Raw genomic sequence first — 19,936 nt, forward strand, 5'->3', positions numbered from 1 at the left:
GGACAAAGAAGCAATGAGCCTTAAGAATTGTGTAAATCAGATTTGTACATTGGTTCACTTAGGCTCAGGCTAGCTGCTGAGACCTCCAGGATCAACATGTCCTTCCATGGAATTATGTTCACAATAGTTAAAAGATCTATCAGCCTGTGGAAGCTGCCAAGCAAGCAGTACAGCAAGTTCTTTGCCCTGTGACAAGGTGACTTACTGTAGAGCTTAAAAACTGAATCCACTGAATTGTCTCAGTATCACTGTACTGTGCTACTGTATTTAACCTGGCTAACTGTCCTCAGCTGGCTCTCAAGAGTAGTCACCTGAAGGGTTGTTTGTTCTGTGGCATTAGTTGAGGGGTTTTAGGAATAAACTTATGGCTTGTGGGCTAACATTTGTGTTGAACTGAAAAACCAAGAGGAATGGCAGACATTGGACACTTGAGGTTCAGCTGGACAGGGTGCTGGGCCATCTTGTCTAGGCCATGCTTTTGCCAAGAAAGGTTGGACCAGGTGATCCTTGAGGTCCCTTCCAACCTGGGATTCTAGGGTCCTTTGATCATTTAGTTGACAGACTAGGACAGAATTCTAATTAGAACAGTATATTCTCTTTGGAGGCCAGAAAGGGAGCTTACAGCTGCTTAGGAGTAGAAAACAAATACATCTTTTTGGAAATCCTAAATTGGCACAGAGAAAGCAGATTAAAGAAAAAAAAAAAAGGAATTCTGGAGTATAAAATAATGATTACTCTTGTTGAGGTACCCTGTCACTCATAGCAGGTACCTTGTTACTGTGACCCCATGGTTCTTCTTACCTGTTACCGTTCAAAATAAGGAAGAGAACTGCAGAGGAGAGTTGCTGCACTTGCATCCAGGTGTTTTGCTCCAAAGTCACTATTTACTTCCATCCTTCTGGAAAGTTGCAGAGCTTCCTTGTCTTTCCTGCTTTCGTGCAAGTCACCAACCCCCCACCACCATAAGGCTTTGGAAATAAGCTCAACAACATACCAGGCTGCTTTGTACACTTGTACAGAATGTACATACATGTAAAACAGTATGCTTACAGTGTCTTATGCAGAAGCAGGAAATATTCATTGAGGCATCTTATTTTTGTTTCAGAATACACAGAAGAAATAGCTTGGGCTTTCAAGAAGGAAAGATGAGGAATGGTTCCTGCAAGTTAAATTGTTCATGCTGTGTTACGTAGGACAGCACTATGCAGAGCAATATCAACTAAAAAAGGCTTCGTACTTGACGGAGCTTTGAGGGTTGGTGTTCAGTAAGAAGTAGCATGTAATTCAGGCATTCCTTCATTCTAATTAAAGGGCTAATTAGCCCTAATTCTAAGGCCTAAGTCTGTCTATGACCGATGTACATGAGCAGTTTCATTGGAATCACAAGTCAAGCATGTGCTTAAGAACCCTGCTGAATTAGGTCCTAAATAAATAGAGACTTCTTCACCTGCATCATGGTATTGTGAATATGGTAGCTAGGGACTACTGGTACAATAGGTGGTGTACCTGAGACAGAAAGGCTTACAGGCCTTTGTTCAGCAGTGAAATTTTAACTATTAAAACAAAAATGGCCACATAGACCAAATAATTAGTACAAGTCAAGCTGCTACATAAAAGGTGACTGCATATTCCTGCTTCTACATGCAAGAATGTGTATTCAGGTCTTCACTTTGAACTTTACCTGACACCTATTAGAAGCAATGCAATTAGTTTGCCGTTGGAAATATGTCATTAAGTATGATTATTACTAAAGGGGGGGGGGTAGAAATTAACTGCTTGCCAAAACTTCCATGTAGCACAACAGGCTTGCAGAGGGTAATACTTTGCAACAGTTTCCATTTATGGCACCTGAACCAGGGCATCCTGCAGCAGCAGCGTGCAGAGCAGCACTGCCTTTGGGTTAGCTGAACTTTGCCAGCAGGAGGTATGCTTCTGCAAGCAAGTACAGTGCGAAGTGTAGCTATAAACCCAAGTCTTTTCAGATTGTACACTTAGACATGGCAGTTTCATTATAGTGAAATATTAGCAACAGCTATGCAAAACTATTCCTTCTTTTGTATCACTCCTGTACAAACAAGGCAAATCATATATGTACATGCCATCAGCTGTTTTCTTGCCTTTTCTATTCACCACCACTATTAGTAAGTCACAGGTGCTATGTGAACTTGTAGTTTGTAAATCAACAATAGCTAAACACAGTAGGCTGTATAAAAAACTCTACGTAATACTGATCAGAAATCTGCCCTCACTTTAGGCCTTTAATATTAAAGTATGTCATTATGCTGGCTGCTCCCTTTAACTTCATGATTTTACAGTTATATGAAGATACACTGACTATGTTCACGCTAAGATCTGCTCCAAGCCTAGTTCTAGCTTTTTGCTGTGACAACTAGCAGTTTATAAATTATGCTATAGAAACACTATGATATGTTATTTGTGCTGCAGGTAGTTCTGTCCTTTTTCTTTTGGTTGATGACTGTTGCAGTGACATTTCATTTTCTATTTTCATCTATAAAATGCCCAGCTAGACATCAGGTGACCACTGATCTTAAACCTGGGAGGGGTTGGGTAGATACCACACAAAAAAATCCAACTAATGCTAACACCATTTTTTAACTTTCTAATTTTGATGTTCTGAGATAATTCTCCCCTTACAACTACCTCTCAACAGTTCAGCTGAACTACATGATTATTCTAAATAGCTAAATATTTTAGTCTGCTTGAATGAGTCTCTTTTCCTTAGCAGGATAGTGAGATCACCTGTAGCATGCTTTGTAAATCTACATAGATATCTTTTTCTTTTACAGAAACCTGACATGAATGGCATTATAAAACCACCTTTTCTAAGGTATGTTTTTTAAAGCTTTTAAACTAATTCAGTTGTGCTGATTTTTATATTGGCTGCTTATTGTATTGATTGTGAGGGAAAGTAAGGATGTTTTTCCCAAATTACTCTGTGACCTTTCCTAGGTATTGGTAAAACACTATGGCTAAAATTGGTTGCAGTTTTCTCAAGAGTGGCATCAGGTAAAATATATTGCATAGGCCCTTCTCAGAAACAACATGTGTTCCTCCAATAGTCTGACAGGGAGCAGGACGTAAACTATGTCTTTGAGGGTTAAAAACATATCTTTGGAGACCGGGAGCTGTTAAAAAAAAAAAATAATGTCCAGATCTAACTGGACATTAACTTCCCAAATATCGCAAGGGAGCCTTCACATGTAAGCTTGTCTTAAAAATTCAAGTTAAACTAAGAGTTTCCCAGAATCCTTTAGTCTAAAACAATAACTTAGTCTTCAAACAACTTTGATGAAGAAACTGCATGGATTAAATTTGGTTTTGTATTGCAGCAAGCCACCTAGTAACTTTGTGCATTTCTTTTCAGTGGAGAAAATCCTTTTGCAACTGTGAAACTCAGACCAACTGTAACAAATGACAGATCAGCACCAATTATTCGATGAATATATGGTCCATACACATGTACTTCCTCCTTATAAAGACCATTTTCAGTAATGACAATTACTATCTAAACTTGTTTGGAAAATTTATTTAAATGTAATTACTGTACAATAGAATCATACTGGAATGAATTTCTGTTTTTTTTAAACCTATACTTTCTAATGAGGTAACTGCTTTGGGCTAATGTTTGAGCACTTTGGTTTGATTCTACAGTATGCCTTTTTTGTAGTAGGAATTGTGAAAATACTGGAGATAGTCTGGATATTCTAGTAAACCAGTGTAACTAACAGGTCACAAATCTGAATCTTTTGGCATTCATTATTTGGAAACTGCAATGGTAAGTTCTAGAATATAAGCCTGCATATGCCACTTACTGAATAAGAAAATTTTTTTTTTCCAAATAGAACAATGTAACAACTGCCTTATTACAGAATAGAGAACTGCCTGTATAAAGTGATTATATGTTATTTTAAGAAAGACACTCTAGGTTATAAATAAATATTTATCCTTTAAGAATAGACAACTTGTAATGCTTTGCTTAATATTCAGATACAAATTTTCAAGTGTTAACATAAACCTATTTTAAGTCTAATGTTGTACTGTCAACACATTATTCAAAGATAACATTCTTTAAAACACATTGTCAAACTTTAGTTTTATAAAAAGTCATAATAAAACACTGCCATGATTTTTTTTTTCTCAAATTCTAATATAAAAAGCTGCCTTTGAAGTTACTCCACTACTGCAGTCTTCCACAAAAGAAAAACAGATTAAGTTTGAAAACTTTTGGTTAAGGAGCCTAGTGCTGGCATAAATACTGGCATAGTGTCTGATTTAGGTGAAATACAGTCTTTAACTTCAGTCACAAGTAGAGCTTTACGGTTTATCTCAGGCCCCAATTTTCTAAATCCAATGGTGCTACCTTGTCTGAAAGACTTTTCCTACAGTAGTAATCATCTCAATGTTAGAAACTGCTTCTTCACTCTGCGTCAGCATTGGGTGCTTTAGCACTGTACTGTTCAGGTGCTATTTCCCACCTGCTGTATGAAGTCTGTATCATGACTACTGCCCGTGATTAATCCTTACTCTAAATCATTCTACCTTACATATGTACATGCTTCCTACATTTTGTTGTGCCTGCTTCTACTACTATAAACAGTGAATTCATGTCACATGAAATGCCTTTTGGTTACTTAATATCAAAAAATAGTATATGAGCATGTGATGGCTCTAGAAGTGCCTCCTCCTCTCACACTGCCTTTCAAGTTCAAGGCTAAGGACACTTTGCTTGTGTAAATACCCTTTATCTCATTTTGAAACACCAACTTTTCAGGAGTAACTTACACCTGAGCCCATTTTCTAAAGCATATTAGAGGCATGTCAACCTCAACTGTATAGGCTTTCAGTAATTCAGTATCAGCATTAAATAACCTAAAATGCAAAAAATCTTTACTTAGGGCAGTGCCTCAGCCTCTCTAAAACTTCTGCCAGTCAGATGTTACTGTTGTCTGTGAATTCAGACCAGCTCTAGCAGCCCTGGGAGGTCACTTGTAGCCCTATAAACAAAACCTTCACTAATTAAAATAGAGCTCTTAAGTGTTTGTTATTACTAGTGCCTTCAGGAGACAAAGAGGGGCCATTAGCATAGTGGCAGCACATACAGCACTTGCAACGCTTTCCTCAAAAACAGCTGCTGTGCTCAAGCAAGTACAGCCTTAAACCATGTTGTCTTTTTATCATAAGGATTCTGGCAAATATTTATCCTTCTTTGTAGCTAGGATTACTAACTCCACTTTCAGAGTACATGTTATCAGACATGTTAGTCACATACTTAATAATCCAGCCACAAATTGAGGATTGCAAAAGGAAAAGCAGTTTTATTTAGTTTTCAACAGGTGCCACTAAACATGGAAAACAAGTTGGGTTTTCATGTTTTGCAATGCACATGCTCATAAAAGATTAAGTTTAAATTACATGCAAGAGACTAAATTTCTTCACACTTTACAAAACAGGTCTGAAGCAAATAAAATGATTGTACATGACATTTACATTAGAAAGAGTATGCTAACAGTTGTAGCTTCCATAAGCACGTCCACGTTCATCCCCTTAGCCAAAAGCTGCCCCACAATTAGGGCATCTTCTCTGCCTCAGTGCAAGACAGAACAGAATCCCAATTGGAAAGAATACAATGGCACACAAAACCCCAAGACAGGTGAAGGTGTCCTCCAACACGCCAACCCTGTAAAAATGGAAAACAGACTTAGTCAAGGACACCCCCACATTTGCCCCAAAGTTAGCACTTTGTGATCTGGTAGTCACTGAAAACCACACCATTTTATATAGCAAGATAAAGTACGAAGGTTTGGGGTTGTTTTTCTCCCTTGAAGAGGCCTTTATTTCATAGCTTGCAGCAGAAGGTTTTGAATTATACCACTTAAAGAAAAACAGGAAATTTGCAAGTGATCAGACTGTAGGTAGGTCTAAAAGGCTTAATTCAAACTAGCTATTTAGTTCCAGAGAGCAACCTTTTCTCTATCACTGCAATCCAGGACTGGCACTTAGAACAAAACAGCCACCACACCTCTGAGTGCTTGTCTCAACTCCAAATATTGGTTAATGCAAGTACACCCAAGCACACACACAGGTGTATCACCTGCTGTACAGGGGAACAAGTCACACGCTCTCTCAATTCAGAAAAAGCTTTTAACATGACAGCCAGTGCCTCTGCAGCCACCTCTGGTCCCTAAAGATGCTGAAAGTCATGGCTCTTCTCCTGTATTCTTGCATCCTAGCTCAACGAGCCTTGTCAAGTAACTATGTCACTAGATAACACATTAAAGAGTAAGCAAATATCAGCCTTGAGCCCTTGCTGGCCCTTCTTGGGGTCAAGCTCTTGTGTACAGGTGAGGATAGAGTTTTCTGGAACTAAACCACAGTGTCACTGAAGTCTACTCCCATAAAAATGAAAAGAAGCCTGCTTTAAAAATAGTTTACTGGCTCTTCTGGAATGATACAGCGCTAAAGCTTTAGCTGCACCGATGTTGTTATACTGGTTATCGCACACCAAACAACTCCATTTCTCAGTTTTTTAGGTCTTTTACAACAGGCAGCAGTCACACTTGTGTCATATGCTTTGCCTACCTCATTTCCTCAATTATCCTGGGGTGAACACTCTCAGCTCAGTCAACATCAAGTGTCCCACAGTATATGTGCACTAGCACTCTTTCAGAAAAAAATAATCCTTGCTTTCTGAATGTCTTAATCTGATGATCTTTTTCTCAGCTGCTTCTTAAGAGAAAGGTTTGAATGGACAGAGTTGTGTAACACTGGTTAAGGGCTTCTGGTGAAACATCTAACTCATGCTTTCACTAAGCAAGTTAAAACCATTGCAGACAGCAACATGCAAATAGGTTTGTTTCAGTATGTTACTTCAAATTAATACACAACTTGGCACTGTCTGGTTCCTGGAGTTGCCAGCACGTTCTCTTAGATGTGCTGGCGTTTTTCTTCAGAGAGCACAAGTCAATATAATTAATATGCAAAGGGCTGGGTGCACTGGGTGTTTAGGGCTCTGACCAATTCAGCAGGATAAGGAGGACTTAAAAGACATTCTAACTGTAGCTTTACCATGAAAGAGTACTTCAAATGTCAGCATTTTGTTGTGGAAGGTGCCAATTAAACAAGTGTGTAGAGGACAGTGCTAACTACTCACAGTCAGACTTCCTAAGTCACCAGAACACTCAGAGGTGCAGCGCTGGTGTCATAAGCTGTTTAACAAGTTTATTTCTGGTAGCTAGAAAAGTCCAAGGGGCAAACACGCATCACTATTAAAATAACCCTCAGTAGGTGTTTCTGGTTTCTACTTCCAAAGACTGCTGTCCCTTTAGAGCTGTAGGAGAACCTACTATCGATGTCATCTGGCTCCAGCTGAGTCCCAACTGAATGATCACCCTATGTGAGAAACTGAGACAGCAGAAATTTACCTGAATTTCAGTCCCTGAGTTCTTTCTGAAGTGCTGTATCTAAACACCCCCCCAAAATGAAGAAAAACAGTAAAACCTGACTTAAGAAATTTGAGCAGCTATACTTAATAGTCAAAATGTGGTGTTTAGCAAAACTCGCACAAGATGTGTCCTCTTAGATTCCCTGGTACAGTGAAAGTCAACAGAAACAGAACTAAGCGACCCTGAAATACAGGCTACAAGCAAGGCGCCAAGGCCAACAAGTTGTTGTTTCCCTACTGAGCAGTCCCAGACAACTTCTTGTACACGTAAATAGAGCGAAAGGAGGAAGATGCAGGCTCAGAGATCATTTCCTTACTGCAGTTGGCTAACACGTTACACCTTGATTAAACTTAGGAATCATTCCCCTTCCCCTCAGCCATCATAAGAAGCCAAAGGCTTTCTGAAGTGTTCTTGATACTCTGCTGCTTACACAACTTCATGTTCAGCCTAAGCTTTCAACATCAGTCCCCTCCTTTTGATGAACTTTATTTCTGTTTACAGAGTTCTTCTGACCGAAGTCAACTTTATATTTGGCATATAGGTATTGTCAGGGTACAGTTAATCCCAGCAGTAGTTTTATAATTTCATATCCTCAAGTAATGCTCCTTTAAGGCAGCGAGTTAAAAGATGCAGACTAATGCTCAAATCACCATACAGATACTAGTCTCAGCACACAAGTGTCCCAAAACTCAGACTTTTGTAGCCTGTGCTGTTCATTGCAGCTACTCCTACAAACTCAGCGTAACATCAGCCCTCTGTTCCCTTAAGTCAGGCATGTACCAGAGCTCCGTCCATCAGTGCAAGCACTTTATTTTGCCACAACAATGTAAGATTACTCTTGAACACTGACATCTGTGCATCCAGAGAAGTAAGAACAATGAGAAAGCAGCTCTGCAGAAGTGTTCTGCTTTTATGACAAACTCCCCAGGACTTCAGATCCTACCATTTTTCCCAGAGCTGGAACACATTTTGCAGAGCTCGTTTCAGTGGTGTAGGTACCACCTTTTTTCCCCACAGCTCCAAAGCACTTCAGAAAAGCCTCCTCAAGCACGGAACAGTTTCACCTCTCTCTCCAGTACCTTTTAGCTCCCATTCCCACACCTCTCTATCACCAAGTCACAAATCCAGATATCAACAGTGGCCTAAAATTAAACTTAGAAAGTATCCATAGTACTGCCCAAATTCATAAAACCACCTTTCTCCAGCATGGAATTGCCATATTCAGCACATGTTGTAAAGGACAATGGTTCTAGTGTGTCACCCACAGATACTATTGTTAGTACTAGAAGTACTTAAAAAACCTAATATTTACTGAGTACTTTGTACAATAGTTGTGGTATTAGTAGCATCTTATTCTCCAACTGAAGCAAAAGTGATGTTTAAGGAATCAAGCATAAGGTAACAGTGGAACTTTTTTCTTTATAAATAGATTTCTTTACACCTCCAAAGGGATATGACACCTAAGCAATCAGACTGCCATCCCAGGCAGTGGGTCCAGCCTACCTACTGGGGTTTTGTATTCAATTCAAATTACTGATTCTTGCCACAATGAGTTGCTGACTTCTTAACATATGGACTTAACACACAGAATCCCACTTTCATTCTTTCATTTCTGGTATTTCTACTACAAGCTTTAATACTAAGCATTGACAAAAGACATACTCAGCAGCAGCAAAAGCAAGTTTCTTGGAAACAGCACTACTGCTTGTCTTTGTGATGCAGTTTACCAGAGCTCTCTTCTGTAGGTCAGGTTTGGTGACGCCTATGTCTGTCCAGCTGACACTGCACATGTTCCTGGTGGGGGTGATGAAGAGAGTTGTGTGTGCCACCAACTAGCCTTTACACTTCTGCTGGCTTGATGACAAGTACATCCAGTGGGTTTACGAGGGTCAGAGAGAAAGGCTTCACGTACCCCCACCTGGCATGCAACGCATTTCTACCTCTGCAGGGAAAGTGCTGACAAATGACGCTATATGCCAGCAGACGAGAAGGAGCCAGGCCATTTCTGCTGCAAAGCTGAAACTTGCCCTTGTCTTGGCACATTAGGCACTGACTCACAGCACTTGCCCTGCATCACCTCAGCAAACAGCATTCATAGAAACTACAGGCACTAGATTTGTTCAGCTTGGTTAATATTACTGTTTAGTCTGTGTCTAGTGTTCTGCTACAAAGAACTTTAACCCAGGGTTCCCATCAGCCCACAGGAACCATGTCTGCTTCCCCTCCCCTCTCACCACAGAGCATTCCCCAACAAAGTGAAATACCGATGGGGAGAACAGTCAGAGGGGATAGTACTGCCAAGGAAAGAAATATGGAACAAGTTATTGAAAAATTATTAACAGAACAACAGTCACTGTCAGTACTAGAAAAAAGGCAAATATCATACAGGGGCATATCATGAAGTAAACTTTTCCCATATACTCTGGATTATTAATGCTTCATCCATTAATGCTCTCATACCATTGACTTCATTCACTAGGGAAAAAGATATGCTACTAGAAGAGCCATCTCCTGGGAAGAATCTGCTAATAGGACTGAAACACAAAGCTATTCAAAACTGTTTCGATAGCCAGACTGGTTACAGGTACAGTGACAGAAAGGACACGAATGTTCAACCAAAACTGGCAAGCCTGAATGCAGAAGTTGCATATGGCAATTTGTACTTGTGGAAACACATGAAATGCTGAGCACCCTCAGACCAAATAAAAATCAGCAGTAGAAGCTCTGGAGGTGAGGCCTCTCCTTTTCCTTCCTCCACAGGTTAACCCGGTAACATACTGCATGTTCCGAGAGGCTCAGACACAGCCTACATGTTGCTGAGTAATTAAAGATTCAGGCAGCTTTCAGTACTACAGATCCATCCAAGAAAGGCAAAGTCCCCTTTCCAGGCATTTCAATGACACCAAAAATAACATTACTTTGGAAAATGCATACTAAGTGCAGTACACAGCATGTTAAGCCTATTGTATTTCCTGCCTTGTTTTGCTATTACACTAATGCCATCTTTTTCATTCACACAGACTGAGCATTCCCCTCCTGCAGGCATTCAACTCCTGCTTTGTTAGTGTTTTTAAATCTTCTCCTTATCTCTCAGTAATTCCATATTCAGCTCCTGCCCTGAACTCTACCTTAAGTAAGCCAGTGTGTTTAGAGTATAAACAGCCTAATTTTTATCTGACCTTAAAGAATAAACACACTAAGTAAACATTAGAGAGGGATCAATCAGGATACCCCTGGTCAGCCCCGAGTAGCTGCAAACCCAAGCATAGATGACTGCTGTCTAACCCATTACAATCAACCCTCTTAATCAGCTTGCAAGGCCCAAGTCTATTGGTCAGCAGATGTCCCTGACACTTTGAATAGAATTTATTTTAAACTCCCTTCCCCCTAAACAGAGTTATTCAGGAAGTGTTTTGTGGTAATGCAAAATGCCAATTAAAAACAAAACAAAAAAAAGGAAAAAATATCACCATCCATATTCAACACTAGACCCGGGTAAAGGGACCTGCAAGGGACAAAGGAAGCCACAGGAAGCAGGGCTGGGTCAGCGACAGAGGAAGAGCAGGGGCAGCAGAGCCGGGCAGCAGACCGTGTCAGCCCGAGTGACGGTCGCTCAGAATGCTCACCAGAACCGTATCTGCCTGACCTCCACCACAGCACACCTGTTACTTCAGAGCCACTTCCTAGCACATCTATAGCACTGTGATTACTACTACAGCGTTAGCTACACAAACACTTTTTGGCTTCTGTTGATTTGTGTCACCACCTAATTTTAGATGAACACTTATCCAATCAATGCTTAGCCAGTTACTAAATTTAGAGGGAGAAAAAAAATACTTTTATAAGGGAGACTATGAATATTTTAGTTTTTGCTTGTGTATCTTACCTGAGCTGCAGAGTAATTAGAGACTCCATACTCAAACTGTAGACTCACTAATGCAACCAAACATAAGTTTTGTTCTACAGCATAAACCACATAAAAGCTGATTATAACTGCACCACTCCCCATCTAAAAATAAAGTGGAAAGGTTTATTTATACTGCAAGCAGCATCTTGGATTTAAGCTATAACTGCAGCTGCCAACTCCATAAAGGTCGGTCAATTATTCCCACTGATAAGTACTTAAACCAAATTACTTTTTAGACACCCCCCTTCCTCAAAGTAAGTCCTAAAACATTAACATCTTAAGTCAAATGCTCAGGATCAGAAGGCTGATAGTGAGATCTGCAAACACAGCATCTGTACAGTTTAGCATGTGCATTTTTAGACTTAACACTACATCACAGTATTTAAACATGAAATTATCAGCATTTTTCATCCCTTACAAATAAAGTCGAAGGGTCATCCCAGGTAATCACAGACAGTTTGGTTGGATGACAAGCTCTGCAGGACCTAGAAAGAAACTGCACTTAAGACTGCTGTCTTCTACACAGATACTCCCTCACTGATCAAGCAAGTGGAATTTTCAAATCAGTATCCCACTTCTCCTGCCACTGAGGTTGGTTGAGTCTCTAGATTTCAATGGAAACATCAGGCCAGTGACAAGCATAGACTTTGGAAGCTGCACACTAAATCTTTGATTTGGAACATAAAAACAAACGTAGATAGCTTTTCTTTGTGTCTGTCCTAGCTAATGCAACAACAGCAGCTAGGTTAAGCATGTTTAAATTTCACCTGCAAGCAGCAGAAGAATAATAATTGATAACTATATATGCAACTACTGAGTCACATGGGATGTTTACAGTTTTAATTCCTGTGAAGAGAGGTGCCAGCTCCTCTAGCCTCAGCTCAAAGGCATACTGAATGGTTGTTGATCCGTATCCACAGAAAGGAGCCCAAATCTATACATAGCCACTGGCTTGCCCTCTTCAACACAAGCTGTACATATATGTAAATGCAATTATCCTTGAAAGTCACCTTCAAGTAAGAGACACCACAGTACTTGCACATTTGCCTGAACTTCTTTAGGCTTTAGCCCCACTTCCTACACAGAGGGCTAGCTGCAGAGCCAGAGAAACTCTGGCAATGGGAACAGGCTGTATCTAGCTGTTATCTTTCTTGAAATGCCTACAAATCACCAGGCTTCTCTAATGCAGTAGCACCACTGCTTTAATGCCAGTTCTGAGAACACACTAATTAAGCGTCAAGCTTCATGCTTCACAGAAGCAGCCTAGCCTCACAAATGAGGCTAAGTAAGCATGCCAGTTGAAATTCTCTGTAGATGGTGGACATCTATCCATGACAACTAGACTGAGATCTGGTGTGGTTTTCCCCACTCATCTGCACACACAGCCAAATCAGTATCACCTCTGCTTACCAACAAACAAGGCCTGTTTCCTCCTCTCACTCAGAACTCATTACTACAAAGAAATCCTAATTATCAGAATACAGACACCAAGATAAACGGTGACACTAATAAAAAAATGCTATCAACTCAGGCTCAATGACAGACTACGTGTTAGGGACCAGATTATCATTTTTATACAGTCCCATTAGGGAATACATTCCTGCTGTATCTTATTAATCGCATCAAGTCTCATTTATTAGAAAAATGTGTTTTGATTATTATCCACAAATCAGTTCAGAGGAGTAGAACACAAATCCCCAGAAACAGCAAGAGCTATGCTGATCTCACTTGGGACCCTGTTAACAGGCTTACCACCTCCCTTCCTCTGGGCTTAGGTAACAGCCTTCCCACTAAGCAGCTGCGTGCCTCTGCTGTTAGGCTGGGGGGAAAAAAGTTACAGCTATCCTAGTCAGTAATTCCAAATGGCAGACTCATGGCATCTGCTCAAGTCTGCTGGATCAAGGCTTTCTTCTTTGCAATCACGTGCCTAAGTCACTGCTGAATTTCATGCCCTAACTGCTCCAGCCACTGAATTTCAGCTCAGCAGGGATGAACACCCCAGTCTGCCGGAACAGCGTACGTTTACAAAAAGCTGCAAACTGTAGTATAAGGGAGCGACGCTGATTCCCAGCACAGGCTGATCATCTTTGTGACAAAAAACAGTGTCAGGAGCTGCTGCACTATTACAGCTATTCCTCTTTATAGCACTCTTGAAAAGGTATTTCAAAGTTGGCTTCACTCACAAGATGCAGAAGGATCTCTACCATGTCAGCCTGCTCTTAGAAACCGAAAATCCGCAGGTTTTCCTCAGAATATCAGACATGCTCTCTAAATAACTTGGTTGGTTGGGTTTTTTTTATTCCTTGCATATTTAACTGGTACACATTATGAAATTATATTAAGAATATTTACATAAAGTTTAAAGATAGTTGTTGTGAATAACTATAAAAAACCTATATCCTGAATGGCCTTCTATCAAACCACACACAGCATTTGTGATTGAAATAACCGAAGTAAAACCAGAAGACTGAAATTTTGAAGGACTTAATCACCTAAGTGCAATTCTCTCAGGAGACATGCACTTAACTGAAGAAAACAAAATTTCAACAAAAACCTGAGAACTTAATACTTTGTCAAGTCAAAAAAACAGAAAAAAAACACCAGACAGACCCACCACCCAAAAAAACCCGAAACAACAACAACAAAAAAAACAACACCAAAAAACTGTGGCAAGGGAAAAGGCTGTAAGAGATCTGAGAATAAAAAACACAGTTTTAATCAAAACTGTCTCATCTTCCAGTGTTATTGTAAGTTGGGACCCACTACAATACTTCTCAAGCAGATTTTTGTAACTGTCAGAAGAGAAAGCCCCCACAATGCAGCAGCATTATGTCCTTTCCCTCACCCCTTCTTCCAAGCAACTGAATACTTGTTAAACAGGAAAATAAAAAGCCAACAGGGCCTATCACATGCTCTGTCCCAGATTTTGAAAGAACCAGCTTTTGCAAGCATCAGATCAAGAGAATGTTTTCACAATTTTTAAAGGGTTCTTTCTTCTGTTAAGTAACAGGAAAGCAAACATTCCTTTGCAGTTTGTTCTACCCAACAACGCAAAATGGAGAAAGAGAAAATGAAAGTGACCACAAGAGAAGCAGCCAGACTGCATTCTCCAAGCTAAAAAGAGAATTACATGGCTGGATCTCTGCAGTGGCTGTAATGACTCAATCTGTACTTGGAAACATAGAATAGTTTAAAAGCAGGACTTGGCCAATCCTTAGATGTCAACTACGAGCAACCAAGCTGACAAGATTCTGCAACTTGGTTTAATTCTCTGTACATCAGGGTTGGGAAAACTCACACTAAGACAACAGGACTACCACCACCCAAGACGTTTTAATAATGCAGGGAAGGATGAAATATACATTAATACTGAAGTCTGTAATTAGAAAGCAACACTGACCAATGATGAGTTTAGGATGATCTGACTAACGAATAACTCTAGGCAAGAAGCACAGCTTGCAAGACAGGAGAATCATCCCTCAGATGCAGCAATGCTTCAGAGATAGAAGAAAAAAATGCAGCCACATAGTGACCACGGGCATACTACCTACTTGTAGAGAGGCTACTTCTGGAGATATTTTGTACTTTTTATTACTTCATACCATAAAGCAAGCCTAAAGAGCGACTGTACTGTAGCTACTTTATTAATTCCAAGATCATTCATGGCTGCAATAAAATAAACTCCTACCCAAACAACAGACCAATACTGCGTATTTCTCCTAAACAGTATACATTAAGTTGGAAACGGTTTTGATTTCAATTAGCAACATTCATAAATGCAGTAGTGCAAAGGACTGGTTTGTATTTCTGATGGTAGAAATCCTCTCAATGGGCTTTAGCCTACTCTATCAGTTACATTATTCTACAGCCACAAAAAAGGCTTCTTCCTCATGACCTAAAGCAGATGGACTTTAATGATCATGCACAGCATCAAATCAGAAGAGCAATAGGACGGCTGACTTGGCAGTTTAATAACAAAGTTTTTTATGTACCATTAATAGCTTTTTATGTTTATCAATGCCCTTTCAACAACGTTTCTGTTCAGTGTTGTATTCAGAGCGTAGCTGCATGTCACATTCTTTATAAAATAGGTTTCCAGGCCAAGGAAGTCAACTAGAACTATGTTTAAGGTCTTGACAAGTTGAAGAGGATTATGAGCTCTTTCTCCAAGAGAAGCGGCCAGTGTAACCTTCCAGAACATGAACCCTGACCCTTCAAGCTCCCATGAATATTTCTAGTATTATGCTTCCCACCCAGCTTTCCTGTTCTCTTGAAATACTAGACTATCAATTCCTTAACTAGTCAAGACATGAGCAATCTGAGATTTTTCCCTCCTACCCTGACACTTTGACTGTTCCTCTAAAGACAATTAGGAAAAATCACAGTGATAGACTGCTACGGCACACCATTACTAGATACAGTCACTTGTCCTCGGGATTCCCTGATAAAGAGTATTTCAGAAGTGCTGAGAGGAGTCTTACAGTTTAAGCAGTGCAGGATTATGCCTCATAATAAACATGTCATAGCTCTCCTCACAACTTTTTTTTTTTTTTTTTTCCACAGCCTAAAACAAAACCTGAGGATCCAAGAATAAACAATGGGTTTGTGGAGGGTATTTTGCTTTAGGAAAAAGTCTGTGACATAACAGAGCACTGGGTACCTCCAGCAGAGCAAGTCTGATGACTTCAGAAAACTATTCAAGTGAGGTCACTTAAAAACACCTTACAAAAGCTAGCTCATTTTCCCAAATTCAGCTAAAGTTACTTGCAAATGACTGTTTCAAAGGTCTCTCCTAGAACATCCCAGGATAACTTCTGGGAAAAAAAAAAAAAAAGCCTCCTAAGATTAAACAGTAAGAGTCTACCAATCTTAAGTTATTGCAGAGACCACTTCCATAGTAAAATGTTTTGAGATTTATTGGGTTTAGGGCCAGAAGGCCTGTATAAACACACTGCCTGCCTTTTACCAAGCAATACATAACATCCCTCCTGTCTTCTGACTGAGCTAAAGCATAAGCAGGTGGCATAATCTACCACATCCTCTGACCTGCTTGGTAGTTATTTGCCCTCACTGTTTAAAACATACGACTTCTAGATCAATAGCTCTAACTGGTACAGGTTTTTCAGCCTGAACTAGTGGCACTTCAGCAGGCACCTGTTTTTACATAGCACCACAAGATACTTATTTGAATCCTCCTTTGAAAGCAGGTCCTCTCAGACAAACACCAATTCTAACAAAACCAAAAGGCATCTGGGGGACAGCCTCTGCCACTGTGACAACCTCCATCCCATTCATCACACTCAAACCTGGTATCATTTCAGCTATTCTAGCAAGTCTGTTTCCTACACGTTTGAAATGGATAAGCAAGGGCTCAGACTTCTACAATATTAAGTGCCTCCTCGCAAGACACCACAAGGGTAACTCCCATACATTTTAACAGAAGGGGAATGATTCTGCACTTGAGTCAGAGCTGGCCAGGCACACCAGCGTCTGAACCGCACCAGCAGCAATCTGGCTGCCCTCACCCATCAGTTAATATCCTGGGATGAGAAGAAATGAGAAGTTCAAAGGGACCACAGCTGACTTGCAGCACTAATGTGGAAACAGAGTGCCTCCTTCCCTTTTTTTATGGCTGTTGATTTCTGAGGTGGGAGTTCTTCTTTTGTTGCAATTCCAGCTAATAGCTGACCACTTTTTCTGCTTTTCACCACTTTCATCAGATTAACACTTTGAATCAAATCTATTAATCTCCCTGTTCTTCTCCAATAAAAGGACTTTTAAAGTAAGAGATCTTTTAAAGCCTTAAGATACTAATGTTTTAAACCAATACTGACAATCACCCTGCCTGGTTTTGCACAGTCTGGATGTTGGGAATGGGGACACACACCACAGCAGTGGAAGCCCTTCCACAGGACTGCCAGATAACCGGAAGTGACTAGGGTCAAAGATTAGAGAAAGTTTCACAATAAAATCATGCTACTCACTATCACTGGGCATAAACACATCAGAAAAGACTTCCTGTCATCCTCTCCCCCAAGAACTGACCCTTTACATCTGTGACTGAACTGCCTTTTCATTAAAAACACCACTTACTGATCTTCCTCCATCATAAAGAACAGATACATATTTACATATATAAAGTCTATTGTATTAATTATAGCAGTTGTCACAAGCCATTTAGGACAAGCTCATACTACATAAATTAAAGCACTCCACTGCTAACTTTTAGTGCTTTTTCAATTAATTCAATTCTAATACACACACACAAAGAGAAACTATTGAAAACCAAGGAATTTTATGGATACCTGTAATTTTAAAAATAAAACCCACGACTGAGTTTATTTCTCAACAAGAGAGCAATTTTACCTGCAGGCAGGACAGCCACCAACTACTACTACAGAAGTGGTGGTGGCAGGCTGTTGAATAATGGTGTATGTGCTCGAATAGTTTGGCTGTGATGTCGGTGGAGGAACAGCATACCCTAAAATAAGAAAAAAACCTCAATCCACCACACATAAGGCACAGAGAATAATGACAATAATTAAAAAGTATGGAAGCAGAACATGGAAAAAAAAATAGAAATGTAGCCTTGAGTACTTTAAAAAGCTCTATTAAAATCAGAGTTGGAACACTCAGCACATCTAATAGCAAAGCCACTCCATAAACCCAAGTGCCTAGCACAATTTAACCATCTAAAAAGGCCACTGAGCTAATAATTAACTTTGAGAATTTGTTTCAATGCTGTTTGAGCACCAGGGAAAAACAGTTTAAACAAACAATGACCGCAGCTTTCACTTCTGGATGTTATGTATCAGGTATGTCCCGCTCCAGTGGACAAGCTAGTTGAAACAGAACAGATCTTCCTCTGGTTTCAGAATAGATCTTCCTCTGGTTTCCAGCTTTACTTCCACATATTAGGTTTATAACTGGAAAGAGAGGTAGGAGTGATAGGATGCAAATAGAAAGGAAGCAGGTTGCATAGCATGGAAAAAAAAAAAAAAACTTTCAGAAAACCCATGTTGTTAGCTAGTGAATGTGTCATTTTAACAGCTGTAGTTAGAAAACACAAGCTTTTAACTACTGCATTAACATTAAAAAATTTTTTAAAAATGCTTTTTAAAGGGATGGTTAGATGTATGCAGTGTAATCATACAGTCAAGGTACACTTTGCCCAGGTATAATCCATTTTGATCTTCTCTTCCAGGGCACAGCTCTCAAATTTTCTTGAATCATGTTATGCATCTGTAAAGTCCACCAACCTCACTACTTAAAGTTAGTTAGACTGAAAGCAATCAGTAATATTTGTATTGCAGGAAAATAAGCTCCAAGTTATTATCAGGAAATCCATCTATGGCCTCAAGATTCAGCCCAATGCTTGATGACTGGGGTCTGTGTCTTCTGTGTATTTTTTTTTGTAACTTTTGAAGCATTCCCTTAACTCTACAGAGTCTGACAGGCTATTTCTTTCTTTGACAGAGGTTAGTATTAATTCAGTTAACAGAAGTACTGTCTGTAGCTACTCACCTGCTTAAGTCTCTCCAAGACTACTGAAGTGTATCAGAAAAAACAAACATTAACCAGAATACAGTAAAGTGCATGCAAAGAAAAGTGCAAGTTTGGGGTCTGTTTTACTGCTAGTGCAGCTGTGCCTCTCTGCCATTGTTTTGAGGCAGAAAACCCGCACATCCGAGGGATGCATGCAAACTCCGTCGGTATTTTGGGGAGGGCAAAACACAAACACGACGTTACACCTCGGAGGCACCCAAGGAACGAGGGGAAAGCGAGGAGGCTCATTTAAACACCTGGATCCCCTGCGCACCCTCCTCCCTGCACTGGTTTTAGACGTGAAAACTGAGAGGATCCGACCGCCTGGCTCCTGAGGGAAGCCCCGCGCGAGAGAGGCTCAAGAGTTTGCCCCGCTCCGGCCAGGCAGCCCCTCTGCGGCGCAGGCCACGGCCCTTCTCCAGGGCCTGCGGCCCCCGGGGCACCGCCAGCGCCGCCCCCCTCCAGTCACCGGCCTCTCTAGAGCCGCCCCCCGGCCCAGGGAAGGGGGGGAGCGGGGCTCCAGCTCTCCTCCGCACGCCGGGGGCCCCCGGCTCCCCAGTCCCCCCCCCCTCCCCCCGAGTTGGCGGCCGGCGCCTCCCCCGCCGCCTCAGACCCACCTGCGGCAGCCGCGGCGCCCGGGTAGGGGTAGGGCGGGGGCGGCTGGAAGCCGGGCTGCGGGGCGGGGATGGCGCCGTAGTTGCTCTGCCCGTAGTCGTAGCCCGCGCCCTGGGCGGCGGGGCTGTAGGCGGGGGGCCGCTCCTGCAGCAGGGGCTTGTTGTCCATGCTGGGGGGCGGCGGCGCTGCCAGCCCGCGGAGCCGAGCCGAGCGGCGGCGGCGCGGCGAGCGCCGGGAGGGCGAAGAGGAAGCGGCGCCCTCCCCTCAGCGCCCAACTTGGCGGGCGCCGCCCCTCCGCCCCGCCCGGGGGCGCCGGAGCTCAGCGGCGGCGCGAGCGCCCCGGCGGCGGCGCCCCGCGCATTCGGGGCCGGGCGCGAGGGAGCGGCGGCGGGGGAGCGGCGGAGCG

At 41.5% G+C, this 19,936-nt stretch overlaps 2 protein-coding genes across 3 annotated transcripts in view; one reads left to right on the top strand and one right to left on the bottom strand.

Moving 5' to 3' along the window:
• BAIAP2L1 (BAR/IMD domain containing adaptor protein 2 like 1) overlaps nucleotides 1-3,976 on the top strand; it is a 42,196-nt gene extending 38,220 nt beyond the window's left edge. For both annotated transcript variants that reach the window (XM_074885749.1, XM_074885750.1), the window contains 2 exons: nucleotides 2,808-2,848; nucleotides 3,386-3,976. In XM_074885749.1, coding sequence (XP_074741850.1) covers nucleotides 2,808-2,848; nucleotides 3,386-3,461 — 117 coding nt within the window. In that variant the 3' untranslated portion in view covers nucleotides 3,462-3,976. The remainder of the gene's footprint in view (nucleotides 1-2,807; nucleotides 2,849-3,385) is intronic.
• Nucleotides 3,977-5,309: 1,333 nt separating this feature from the next.
• Nucleotides 5,310-19,860, bottom strand: BRI3 (brain protein I3). Its single transcript, XM_074885755.1, has 3 exons — nucleotides 19,533-19,860; nucleotides 17,737-17,851; nucleotides 5,310-5,698 (listed from the first exon to the last, which is right to left on the bottom strand). Exons 1-3 carry the CDS (start codon nucleotides 19,696-19,698, stop codon nucleotides 5,566-5,568), a joined length of 414 nt encoding a protein of 137 aa, XP_074741856.1. The 5' UTR covers nucleotides 19,699-19,860; the 3' UTR covers nucleotides 5,310-5,565.
• Nucleotides 19,861-19,936: the final 76 nt, after the last annotated feature.

This window comes from Strix uralensis, chromosome 16, assembly GCF_047716275.1.
Source record: "Strix uralensis isolate ZFMK-TIS-50842 chromosome 16, bStrUra1, whole genome shotgun sequence".
Taxonomy (NCBI): Eukaryota; Metazoa; Chordata; class Aves; order Strigiformes; family Strigidae; genus Strix; species Strix uralensis.